Below are 13,532 nucleotides of genomic sequence, written 5' to 3'. Positions count from 1 at the left end.
TGTTCTTGAAAATCCAAATCCCATGGAACTTTCCCCTGCTGTCCCGAGAGGGACAAGAGGGCACGTTATGCGAGAAGCCGTACCTCTCAGCATTTCTGCTGGCCCCTGGCAAATTCTACAGACGAGGGAGCTACAATGCCAACCGCGTTTGAAAGTTGCAATGCGGTGCATAAAGGACTCTCTCTCTGGTCTTTATCCCCTGCCCCCTACACATACACCCCATCTCCCTTCAGGAATGTCTGCTGCTTGCCACAGAAATAAGAAGCATCTTCGTTAGGAAAACGCTTTGATGTTTATAACCTTTCCAAGACTCTCCACTGCCGCGAAAATCACAGGGGGGCCGTTGCTGGGCCCACATTTGCACGTGGGGCTGCCCTGAACTTCAACAGGTCCCCACCAAGCCCCCCGCATTTCTGTCATCCGCCTGCCCCAGCCGGGAGAGACAGGTGGGAGGGAGGGTCTGGTGGGAGAAGGAAGAGAAGTAGCAGCATGGATTCTAACCGTCGCAGTGGCTTTGCCGCCCAGTTTGAGTTGGCTTTGTCCCGCGGCAGTACATTTTCTGCAGTAAACCTTTAGTAACTCCCAGGCTACTCAAAACTGTTAACCAGCCCTTCAGCATGTCTGTGACGCGGTGTTTATCTCGACCTGCTGTTGTTCATTCATTCATTCTTTCAACACATATTTATTGAGCACCAACTACATGCCAGAAACTGTGTAAGACGTTGGCAATACATTAATAATAATATGCAAAACGGACACACTTCCTGCCCTCTGGATTTCTAACCCACCTCACAGCAATGATGGTAAAATTTATACAGCATGCCTGGTACCAGGCACTGTTCTGAGCACTTCCGCTGTGTTATTCCATGTAATGCCCGTGAAAGCCTGTGATGGCTGCCAGGTCGTCATCCTTTCCATAGAGGAGTCAACTGAGGCACAGGGAAGTTAAGTAAGTTGCCCACAGTCACACAGCTGAAAAGTTGCAGAGGCAGGTTCGAACCCTCGCAGGCAGGACCCAGAGTCTGTACTCTCTGCCACTTGTCTTTCTGGAATGACACTGGGAGGCCCTGACGTGCCTTCTGGGGTGTCTATACTAATGGAACCAGGGTGGGTGGGTTAACCCTAACAACATACTCTGAAACCTTTGCATACAGTAGCAATTCCCCCCCCCCCCCCCCCCCCCCCCGCCGGATGTCACATGTTACCACTTTTTCTCCTTTTAAGTTGGAGACACTTGATGCAGGACGCATACTAGAAAGCAGCCAGGGGTGCAAAGTCAACATTTGATTGCTACTGTTTCTATGTGGTCTGAGCTACGGGGCACCCAGCTGGCGTCCCTAGGAAGAGATGCCTCAAGGATGGAAAGACAGCTGGGGTCTCCTTTGCTCATGCCATCACTGGATGGTGGTGCCCATCTCCTCCTTCCTGCCTCTGTGCTGCCCGCCCTAACCCAGATGCCTAAACGCATTGCCACTTTCCCTCCTGGGCCCCCAAAATGCCTGGGCCTGCTGGGTCACACCTGCTGCTCGGTCGTGCAACTTCTTCCCTTTCTGCCTCCCTCCCCTGGCGACCAGCCTTGCACGGTGAATGGCACAAAGCACATGCTTTCTGAATGAAAGAAGGTGGCCCAGAAAAATGTGTGACTTACCCAAGGCAGCAGGGCTAGCAGGTAGCAGAGCAGAATTCCTCTGATCAAAGTAGACCGGAAGCTCCAGGTGGACTCAAACCGCTTCCATGTTTGTGCATTGCTGCATCCCCCAGGTCTGGCTCAGTGCCTGGTGCTCAGTGGACAGCTCAGTGTTTGTTGAATGAATAAGTAAGCACCGACCTCCTTTAATTCTTATGTTGCCCTTGCCTGAAAGGAAGAAGACCAGCAACAGAAAATGAAGGCTTTGTGTTGGCTGCGTTTTGTATGCACAATTGATAAGCTATTTGCCCGCAGCTAAAAATACCTACCCCTGGCAGCCATTGGGAGGCAGATGGATGGTGCCAGGCTCGGGTCACTTAATCAAACAGCGACAACCCGAGCGGGGCCACAATTAGCCTCTGACACCCCAACGAACTCAGATGAAGAGCCCGGAAGCCTCTGACTTCCTGTTAGTCCCCAGGCACCCAGAGACCATCACCCTGGGTCCACAAAACAGCAAAACAAATGAGCACCCTGTGCATAAGGCCTCACAGCTGGAAGTGAGGGATGGGCAGAGTGGGTGGAAACGGAGCCCCCAAGAAGAACACGAGGGAGAACAGCCAGTGGAGAGCGTCCCTCGATATTGGAAGGGGCAGTGGACAGGGTCTCGGTCATATGCCCAGGACTTCAAGAAAATGATTAGATCCTCGGCGGGTGGAGATGAACTTAGGGTCGGTCTCTTTATCCCCTACTTTTCCGCAGGGGCTGAGGGTGGCGGGTATTCTCAAAGACTCTACAATTCTTCTGAAGGGCATTCTTCCCCCAACTTCCCTCATGCCACATATACGCCAACTGATATGCACTGTTTAAAGGAAAAGGATGGAAGGAAGGAAGGGAGGGAGGGAGGAAGGAAGGAAGGAAGGAAGGAAGGAAGGAAGGAAGGAAGGAAGGAAGGAAAGAAGGAAGGAAGGAAAGAAGGAAAGAACAGAGGGAGGGAAGGAGGGAGGGTGAACTGGCCCACTTCTATTTAATGGTCAGTCCCCTCCAGCTAATTATGGAAGCATCTGGACAAGCAGGTGCATCGAATGGGCTCTAGAGTCTAATAAATTGGTGTTGAGTCCTGGGTCCAGCTCACACTTGATGTCTGATCGGGCTGGTCTCTTACCCCACTGAGCCTCAGTGTTCCCATCTCTATAATGGGGACAGTAACAGTATCTATCTCCGAATGTCGTGTGAGGATTAGATTTCATGAAAGTAACACCTCTCGCAAGTGATCCATTTTATTAAGCAAGTGCTCAGCTCTTGAGTAACAAGTATCGTGAATGGGAGAACTGGAACAGGCCTCTGTGTGCAACCTTGGTCATCTTAACTCTTGTAAGCCTCAGTCTTTCTCATCTATACTAAGGGGATGAAAATAGTACCTAGTCTATTAGTAAGGATTTAACATAGAATATTTAATGTCAGATATGACATTAATATTTAATACTCTAGATACAAAGTATACTTCATGCATATGAAGAAGCACCTACTTTATTAGTCAGGATTTAGCGCTGGATACTTAACGTTAGATATAATACTAGATACTATTGAATATTCTAGATAGGAAGTACACTTCATGCATATGAAGAAGTGAGCTCAGGGCCTGACACAGAGTAAGCACTCGATGGCCATCAGCTGCCCTGACGGGATGGTGGGGACCTGCCTCTTTGCCTTTAGACACGCTCTTCACCCCTCCTGCAGAAACCACCCCCCCTTGCCCTGTCTGCCCGTCAAACTGCCCACTCACCTTCACTAGGTGCGAGCTATGATACTATCGTGATTTTTACCGCTTTACTATTAACTGGCCCGTTTTGTAGACCTGGGAACCGAGGCCCTGGGAGGGGCAGTGGGTCGGCCAAGGTCACACATGCTCTATGTCAGAACCTTCTCCCCGTGACGCATCTCCTAGCAGAACTGGCAAGTCTAAGGACCCTTCACTGGCTGAGTCGGAGACGAGTCACGGGTCTTTCCTACAGCCAACTGGCCCCTCCTCAGGAAACACCAGGACACGCTCCTGCCCACATTTGCCAGAGCGTTTTCCTCCACATCAGGCCTTCGTCTGATTCACTTGGCAACGGTATAGGACTGCCCATCGTACGTGCACGTAGTAACTGTGACCACGTACTGCACGCTCTCCCTGGGCCAGGCTCTGAGCTAAGAGCATCGGGTACGTGCGTGATTCCTTCTAATCCGCACAGCAGCCTTCAGAACCAGACACCTCTGTTACTTTGTTTTACTGATGAGGAAGCTGAGGCGCACGGCGTTGACGCAACGTGCCCGGGTCTGCCAGCCAGAAACATGCAGGTCTGAGGTGCTAACCCAGCTCTGCTACAGTCCAAAATTCACACCTCTCATTTGAAGAAGTCTGTCCTTTCTGGTAACTTACACCCTGTGTCTGCTGGACAACCAGCCACCTTGAGTCCCCATCTGTCTCTGTGGCAAACCCCCGGGGCTGAGAAAACACAGCTGCATCCATCACTGGTTACACAACTTGAGCCTGGATGGCACCATCTAGTGCTTTCAAAATGCTTCTTCGACTTGCCAGCTGTGCCACCTTGGGCAGGTGGCTAACCCTCTCTGAATATTAGTTTCCTCATTTGTAAAATGGAGACCAGAGATTACACCCTACTGACACTGTTATCCTCTTAGAGTGTTCTTGAAATCAACTTACTTATTACATAAACTGAACTTATTTTATAAGCAGGCTTTCATCACTACCCTACATGGAAAAAACAACATTCCTCTAATACCATTAAAACTCAATGCATAACTTTTAATGTAAAAAAGTCCGTCAGCAAATCCCATAAAACCATTCCATCTATACAAGGCCACCAGCACACAGTAGGTGCTCAATGTATGGTAGGCATAAGAAAATGAACTTGGAACCGGAGAAGTATGGTTTGGAAACATTTGAGTCTGTTGGCCAAAGTGAATGTGGTTTCCCAGTTGAGACCTGGCAGTTGTCATGGTTACCCAAAGAAGCTGCCCCTGGTCCGAAAGCCAGAACCACTTTTGCAGTCCAGAGAAGGCCAACTGATTGGCAAGGCTGGCTCCAGCCCTGCAGCAGGAGGCTGACTCACTTTCCCCGTGGCCCTGGGACGGCCGTCATCTTAGGTCTTGCGGACTCTTCATCTGCAAGAGGCAGCCCTGTTTGGTCTACTATTTCTGATCCACATTGCTTTGTTAATTTTTGGGAAAAGCCAGGAAGGCTGCACCATGGATCTGGGGCCCAACACCCTCATGACAAACCCACCACATTTGTTCGACCACGGCAGACATCGCCAATCAATGGCAGCATTACTAAGCTCAGGCATGGTTGTAAATTTCAGCAGGGCGCCCAGCAGCCACTACCAATCTATTGAAGATGAACCGTTTTCTTGCCATCCCTGCCTCACTCAGGCTGTGCTCTCACTCTTGGCATAAGACCCAAGAAAGGGAGACACAAAGAAAGGAGGAAACACCGACCCTAGCTCTGAAAAGAATCCACTCAAGTGCTAAATGTGGTGACAAACGGGTCTCCACAAGAAAAAAAAAAAAAAAGCAAACATGATAGTAAAGCTCCAAAGAAAATTAGGTATCAAAATAAGCACTAAAATTTTTAAAGAACAACGTCTATTTCAGAGAATGCAGAGACAACTGAGTTATCGGCTCTTAAGGGTTTAGTTCCATAGATAATGACCAACGAGTGTGTCCAGCAAGCAGTAGAACAAAGTGAATGTGGGGGGTGGAATACAGCTGCAGCTGGAAGGATTAGGTCAGAGGCGATGGACAATGTCCGAATAGGGTGACAGGGTTGTTAGTGCCTGAAATGATCCATGCAGGGAAACCAGAATCTTCTCTGGGCTCCCTTGGGAGCTCAGACTCTCTCCTACTCATCTCTGCTTCCAGCACTGGGCCTGGCCTCTAGTTCAACAACTGTCTGCTGAACTGGCCAGGTAAAAAGTAACAATAGCTCACGTTTACGAGTGCTCACTAAGCTAAACCTTTTATACATTATTCCTATAATAACAACAACCTATGAGGGTACGACTTGTGATGGTGCCCATTTCACAGATGTAGGAACTGAGGCTCAGCGAGATAAACCACTATACTTCACAACCTCTTCCAACTAGGATAGGTTCTTATGTGTCTGGATAATTTGGGGGGTGAGGTTCAGCCTGCAAACAGCAAAAAGGCCAAATGGCCGTTGGGAGCCCTTTCGGGAACCTGGAAGCCTTTCCCGCTCTGGGAGAGCCTTTCTCCTGGGGTGGGGTCCCAACGCCCGCCCTCCACTGCACTCGCCCACAGTCAGTTTTGTACCCTAATTGCCAGAAATACTCCACATTCCAAGTTTCTGCCTTGGGGAAAATGGAACAGTGGGAAACAAGGATGGCACTGGCCAGCTGGCAGTGCCCACACCATGGGACAGCTGCTCTCAGCAAATCCTTCCCGGCTCCTCTCCTGGGAGTCCTCAGGGCAGAACTTCCTGAAGACCTTCTAGCACCATCTGCAGAGGCCAAAAAGACTGAATCCCGAGTCTTGCCAGCATCATCTTTTTAGTCCCCCTTCCTTCCACCTCAGGAGTGGAGCAAGTGACAGTGAGGGAGGTGACAACCTCCAAGAGGTGAAGCCCCATCACGCAGTTCAGTCTCCACGCCCCAGCAGATCTAAACAAGGGCAGTGCTGAGTGCTCACTCAGGAGGCTTCCGTATTGCTTTTCCTAACAGTCCGTCTGTCCTTGGGGCATCTCCTGGGAACAGCTAAAAGACCACCACTGGCGCCAGGGGTCCTTGTACGTCTGCAGAACGTGAGAGCTGACTCTTCTAGTGCAAAAGATAGGCAACTGGAAGGAGGAGGGATGTATCAAAGTCACAGGGGATGATGGAGAAATGGGTGAAGGGCTCCTTTTTTGGAAATTCACAAGAACATAATTTAGGATGCAGAGAAAGGATTTGCAGAAGGTCATCCCAGGAATTTCATCAGCCCAGATAAGCAATTTTGTCCTCTTCTGAAGGTCTGCGTGGACTGAGCAACTGTGTTGTCAGGAGCCCGCTCTGTTCACTTAACTGCCGTCAAAATCAGAAAGTTCTCCTTGGTGTCTAACCTAAATCCTCTTGTAGCTCCAACTTGAGCTCTTTTCCTTACAAATTTGCTTTGCTACCTTTAGGAAGGGACAGAGGGAGGGAGAGGAGGGCAAAATAGTGTGTGACCCTTTAAACCAGCATTTCTACTTTGGGGAATTTATTCTACGGAAATATGCAAAGATGCTTAACGAAAAATAAATAAGTAATGTCCAGCCATGGGTAAATATTTCATGAATATTATTGACACGGGGGGAAAATCCATGATTTATTTCTAACTGAAAAAAATCAACTTGCACAACAATATTATTGTAAGATATCATTTTGTGGTGACGATCTTTATCCCTAATTATCCCTATAATTATAGGCATATAAACATCCTGGAGATATCAACAGCAAACGGTTAACAAATCTCTGTCCTGGTTATCTGTTGTCGCATAGCAAGGCACCTCAAAACTTCGAGGCTTAGAACCACCACTGATGATTATTTGTCACAGCATTTGGGCTGGTGACGCTCACCTGGGTGGCTCTTGCTGAGGCTCTCCCCTGCCTCTGCAGCCAGCAGGCAGCTGGGACTGCAGTCACCTGGGGATTCCACTGAGCTGGCTCAAGGTGGCTCACATGGCTGTTGGGTGTCAGCTACGAGCTCACATGGGGCTTTTGACCCGAGTCCCATGGCCTCTCCATGTGGCTTGGGCTTCTCTCAGCTGAATTCCAAGAGGGAGCACCCAACAGCAAGTATTCAAAAGACCACTTGTGACCTGGGCATGCAGTGTCACTCCTGCGTAGTCTATTGGTCAGAATTAAGCCACAGGACCAGCTCCAACTCCAAGGGAGGAGACTATACAAAGGCGTGAATACCAGGCGGTGTGCCATCAGTGAGGCTAGATACTGCATTACCTCTGGAAAAATGGGATTGGGGCAGACTTTCACGTTCTAAGTAGTAGCTAAATGTATAAACTCAAGAGACAAGAAGCCTGGTTTATTGTGCTGGCTCACCACTCGCTTGCTGTGTGACCTCCAACAAGTTACTTAACCTGTCTGAGCCGCGATGCTCTTAAAGAATAGTACCGATCTCATAGGGTGGGGGGTGAAGAGTAAGGGATTAATCTTGTGTGTAAGAGGTTTAGAAGTGCCCTGTCCACAGTGAATGCTCCATAAAAGTCAGTGAACAATAATATTATTATATGCACTGATATAACACTAAATATTTTACAAGTGTATTTTATTTTTATAATTGAAACAACTAACTTTCAAAGACAGTTAAGTTTTCTTAAAAACGTTCTTAAGTTTTTAAGAAAAAAAAGAAAACAGAACAGAACTCAGAGGCGTAAACTCAGAACTCCCAGCCAGTGCTCTGTTCCAGCTGCCTCTCCCAAGGACCCTGCAGAGACCTCTTAGTCCTCAGGGACACAGAAAACACCTCTGGAAGACCGTGACCCTTTCCCTCTGCACTGAGACCAGTCAGCGCTGGGGTCAGACAGCCCCTCCAGTGTTCTCTCAGCCACTCCCCAAATCCTCTCCAGTTTGAGCACAGGAAGCCGCAAAGTACAGGAAATGAATCCCCGCTAGAATATAACCAAGAAGTTTTGCAATCACAAAACCTGGGCTTTGTGCTCCCCAGGAGCTAAACCTGTTCAATGACACTACCAACAGAAAGGATTTGCGTTCTAGAAGCACTGACGTTTTGACGGTGAAGTTCACTGGGGCCAGCTCAGACCGGATCGGTTGGGTTTCCACAGCAGACTCCTGGGTTAGTTAGTTTGAGAGAAAAGCTGAGCAATGGAATTTCAGGCAGGAATAGACTTCGGTTTCTTCGCTTATTCACCCATTCTAAACACACACGGACTCTGTCAACACCACTCTGTTTCTTTGGGGGGAAATGTGCCACTGTGGAAATGAAAGGATTTTTTGATGTGGGGAATTACAGCAAATGTCGGGCCTTAAGAGTTGAAAACGCCACCTTCTCATTTCTTTTGCAGGAAATCAATACCCAGGCATCGTTCCCCTGTGGGTCTCTATGGCTCACACGTCTTTCATCCCAAGGATTTCCTAAGTGTTCTTGATGCTGCCTTGGGGGGTTGGGGGGGAACCTACCTGTATGAAAGGAATGGGAAGGAAACTCAGTGTCTGCGGGTTAGTTTCTCAAGAGCGGCAATGACTAGAAACTTACGGAAACGTCAAATGTGAATACCTAGCAATTTTGCTCAGAGTTGATGATTTGCTTGACTTAAAACATTAATTAGATGGGGCGGAGACATTTTTAAAGAGTTTGGATGTGGAGAATTTTGAGCAGCACACTTCAAAGCTTCAAGTGGAGAGTGAGACACAGTGGTGACATCACTCTCTGCAGAATATGCATAACATTTTTTCTGGGGACACCCCAGAATTTATTCATTCCTACCTCCTCAGAAGCTGGGAGGGGGTCGGCAAGGTGGGACATGAGAGAGAACGTGGGCATTGCTTAATGGTTCTGAGACATGCAGGAACTTTTCTAAGTCAAGGGCAACCTGGGGAGCAGGAGCCACTTTCCTCCGGCTGAGAACCCTTTCCTGTGACCAAAAATCCACAAAGCAGAACTTCATACGCCTTCACGTCAGACAGAACCAGAGTCACCTTCTGGCTCCCCCCACTCACTCACTGTGTGGCTGTGGGCAAATTACCTAAAAACCCAAGCCTCAGTTTCCTCATCTGTAAAATGGGGATGGTAATAGAGCTGATAAGAGCCCTTCTTTCCATTCCATGAATACCAAGCTCATTCCCACCTCCAGGCCATTGTACTTGCCATTCCCACTGCCTAGAATTCTTTTCCCACACATTTTACATACACACGTAGACACACACGTCTGTATAATGTGCATATTCACATAGACATGTTTGTGTACGTGTATGTATGTGCGTGTAGCTATATAGATATGGACATATATAGACATACGCATGTATATCTGTATAGCTATGTCTATGTATCTATGTATATGAATAAATAAATTGCAGTTAGTATACAGTGGAATGATAATCGTTAAAATGAGTGAGCTAGATCTACAAGCATCAACAAACACAGGTCTCAAAACCATAATGTTGAGTGAAAAAAGCAGCATGTTGAATGGCCGGTTCTGTGAAAAAGAAGATGAGAGTTTATGAGCACGGCCCTGAAAACTTGCTGCCCTGTGGCAAGAATCCTGTAGGGAGAATACAAGGGAAGGAGGGAAAAAATGGGCTGCGGCAGTTTCACAGAGGGCTTCAGTGCTACAGTGTCGTTTCTGTTCTAAGAACTGAAGCAAGTATGGCCAAATGTTAAAATGTGTTCAATTTGAGTACGCCAGGGTATGTCTATTACAAGACATTTTTTACATAATAAACTATCGTATAATATTTTTAAAAGAGACAGATGCCGGCTTTGTCGCTGGCCTTCAGACAAGGGACGTAAATTCCCTGAGACCCTTGTTTGCAAAGTAGGATTAACAACGTTCAAATTTCAGGGTTGACTGTGAGAATTAACGAGAATAAATGTGCAGAATGACTTCCAGATATTATATCCATTGGCATACCATTTTAGAGTGAGTCCCCAGTGGCTTTCCAGATGTGTCTTATTCAAAGAGACATTTGGTTTTAAAACTGATCCGAAATTAAGTGGATGCGTTTTCAAAACACGTCTGACCCCAAGAAAAATAATACATCACTATTATTTAGGCAAAAACTCTACATACGCCTATTATATGGACATACGTAAGCATAGATTATTTATTAACTGTGATTGCCTTGATAGAGGGGTATGTGGGTGGCTGGAGATCAAGAATAGAGGGAAAACTTACTTTTCTCTGCTATTATTTTTAATTATGTACTATGTGTAGATTACCAACTCTAAACATAAATATATTAGGTTGGTGCAAAAGTAACTGCTGTTTAAAAGGTTAAAAACAACTGCAAAAACTGCAATTACTTTTGCACCAACCTAATAATTTATTTTTAAATTAACGTAAAGGTCATGATCTTTTCTGCCTTCGGTTTTAAATCCACCTAAAAAGGAAAGGACCTGAAATCCCGTTTCTAAAAAGGTTCTTACGAGGTCGTATAGTCCAGTCTCTTCCCTGAACACATGCAAGCAAGAAAAGCCACCCCAGCCCCACCTTCTCCATGCAGGCGGATGAAAGAGCAAGCCTGGGGTTGGGCACCGGGGAATCTAGGTTTAGTCCCCGTCACCTGGACTTCCTGTGTGACTCTAGGCAAGTTCCTTACGCTCTCTGAGCCCCCGTTTCATTCCTGAAGTGAGGACAAGGGGAGCACCCCCTGTCATGACCGTGTGAGCTACAAATAAACGACAGTGTGGGCATGACACTGTGTCACACTAGTACCTGGAGGTTTGCAGGAGGTGGGACTTGCAGTGCAGAGGTTGTCCTTGCAAAGCTTGGGTTCAGTCCCTGGTCTTCCAGGGGAGCGCCCAGTACACACACCCCTGGGGCCCCACAGCTGCCAGCGGTCACCTTGCTTCGGAGATCAAACAGATTCTCTTCTGTCCACAGCCAACATCCTGACAGTCATCATCCTCTCTCAGCTGGTCGCCCGGAGGCAGAAGTCCTCCTACAACTACCTCCTGGCCCTGGCGGCTGCCGACATCTTGGTCCTCTTCTTCATCGTGTTCGTGGACTTCCTGCTGGAAGATTTCATCTTGAACTTGCAGATGCCCCAGGTACCTAACAAGGTCATAGAAGTGCTAGAATTCTCCTCCATCCACACCTCCATCTGGATCACGGTGCCGCTCACCGTCGACCGCTATATTGCCGTCTGCCACCCGCTCAAGTACCACACGGTCTCCTACCCAGCCCGCACCCGGAAGGTCATCGTGAGCGTCTACGTCACCTGCTTCCTGACCAGCATCCCCTACTACTGGTGGCCCAACATCTGGAAGGAAGACTACAGCAGCACATCCATGCATCACGTCCTCGTCTGGGTTCACTGCTTCACTGTGTACCTGGTGCCCTGCTTCATCTTCTTCACCTTGAACTCCATCATCGTGTACAAGCTCAGGAGGAAGAGCAACTTCCGCCTCCGTGGCTACTCCACGGGGAAAACCACTGCCATCTTGTTCACCATCACCTCCATCTTTGCCACGCTCTGGGCCCCCCGCATCGCCGTGATTCTCTACCACCTCTACGGGGCGCCCATCGAGAACCTCTGGCTGGTGCACATTGTGTCAGACGTCGCCAACATGCTGGCCCTTCTCAACACGGCCATCAACTTCTTCCTCTACTGCTTCATCAGCAAGCGTTTCCGTTCCATGGCGGCCGCCACGCTGAAGGCTTTCTTCAGGTGCCAGAAGCAGCCCGTTCAGTTCTACACCAACCATAACTTTTCCATAACAAGTAGCCCCTGGATCTCGCCGGCCAACTCACACTGTATCAAGATGCTGGTGTACCAATACGACAAAAATGGCAAACCTATAAAAGTGTCCCCATGACCCCAGAGGTGTGGCACCCCGTGCCTCTGTCTAATCCATTTCGAAACGGGAGGGTGGCCCCACCTAAGGCTGAAGGAGCGCTCTTAAGGAGCGCTCACCTGATTTCCTGTCTTCACAGACTGAGCAACTCTCAAGACTGGTAGACGAGAAAAGACGGAAGGGAAGGAAGAAAAGCATGAATCCTGTTTTCATTTGTGCGTTTACTTTTCACAAAGTCACAGTGACCGCGGAAGTTCCTGCCAGCGTGAAGGTGGTACCACCGGAGGTTGTCATCACCCTGTGGCCAGGAAGGACACACAGTAGAGAAGTAGTCTGTGACTTAGCCTTGGCACTGTCCACAGTCACTGGGGACCATCATTCACGTGACACATCCCACCGCAGTAGCACTGTACCTGAGCCCACACTCTTCTTCTGGGAGCTGAGGTCATCCACCACTTCTGTGTTCTGTTCCCCGCATCTCACAGTGCTGACCAACTCGGGACTTTTCCGTGGTGCCCTTTGTCCTAGATAGGGTTGTGGTGTTCAAGTGGCCCTGGAACCCCTCGCTGTAAAATGACACTGTGGGGACATCGTATTGAATCCCATCCAGACTGTGGCCCGGACTTCTGTGGAAAGACCCCAAACCAACATAACTCTGACCCTCAGACCTGAGGTCTAAGATGCTGTCTTTCTATTCGCCATGATGTATAGATTTTTTTCTATCTCCTCCAAAACAAAGACCCTGCCTGGTGCATGGGGCGAAAGGAGGATTTCTTGAGCCCAGAAAAACAAAAAAAAAAATAAGCCCACTCTTGCCATTGTTTCGATCCACCCGTGTCAGCTGTATACAATCCTTCAACCCCCAATAGCTTCCTTGCTGCGGTACCACGTAAGCTTCCTGGAGAAGCCCTTTACGTATCGCCTTGCCAGCCCCGCCTCCTTGCTTGCTGACACCCTCACCAAGTTGCTTTATTTGAAGTGACTTCTGAACTGGATTTAATTTCCGAGGGTCAGGAACTGTAGTTGTCCAGGTATGAAGGGAGATAGTCTCCGCTCTGCCCCCACGGTCCCACTGGCTTTCTAGACACAGTGGACATGGAAAGATGCCCGTGTTGTTTGCTTCTCGGCCCTTTGACGCACGTGGGCTCAGAAGGGTGGTGCCAGTTTTCTGTAGAGCTATCTAACCAAGATCCTTTGCAAAATGATAAAATCTGAACTTACTCATCTTCTCTTTGCCTGTCCAAGGCCAGGGGGTAATTAACAGGCACTTACTTCCCTGGGAATTACCACTCGTGTGTGCACACACACATTTGATTGTATTAGGCTCCTAGCGATGTGTTTTGAAAGGGAAATCCACACTGGAGTTCCTCTT

General features: G+C 48.4%; 1 protein-coding gene across 1 annotated transcript in view; it reads left to right on the top strand.

The window, feature by feature from the left end:
• Nucleotides 1-12,254, top strand: part of GPR139 (G protein-coupled receptor 139) — a 30,279-nt gene extending 18,025 nt beyond the window's left edge. The window contains exon 2 of the mRNA XM_033101854.1: nucleotides 11,247-12,254. Coding sequence (XP_032957745.1) covers nucleotides 11,247-12,181 — 935 coding nt within the window. The 3' untranslated portion in view covers nucleotides 12,182-12,254. The remainder of the gene's footprint in view (nucleotides 1-11,246) is intronic.
• The last annotated feature ends 1,278 nt before the right edge of the window (nucleotides 12,255-13,532 follow it).

This window comes from Rhinolophus ferrumequinum, assembly GCF_004115265.2.
Source record: "Rhinolophus ferrumequinum isolate MPI-CBG mRhiFer1 chromosome 15 unlocalized genomic scaffold, mRhiFer1_v1.p scaffold_54_arrow_ctg1_1, whole genome shotgun sequence".
Classification (NCBI taxonomy): Eukaryota; Metazoa; Chordata; class Mammalia; order Chiroptera; family Rhinolophidae; genus Rhinolophus; species Rhinolophus ferrumequinum.
Note: the sequence above shows the minus strand (reverse complement) of the source record. Positions and strands in the feature narration are given on the sequence as shown.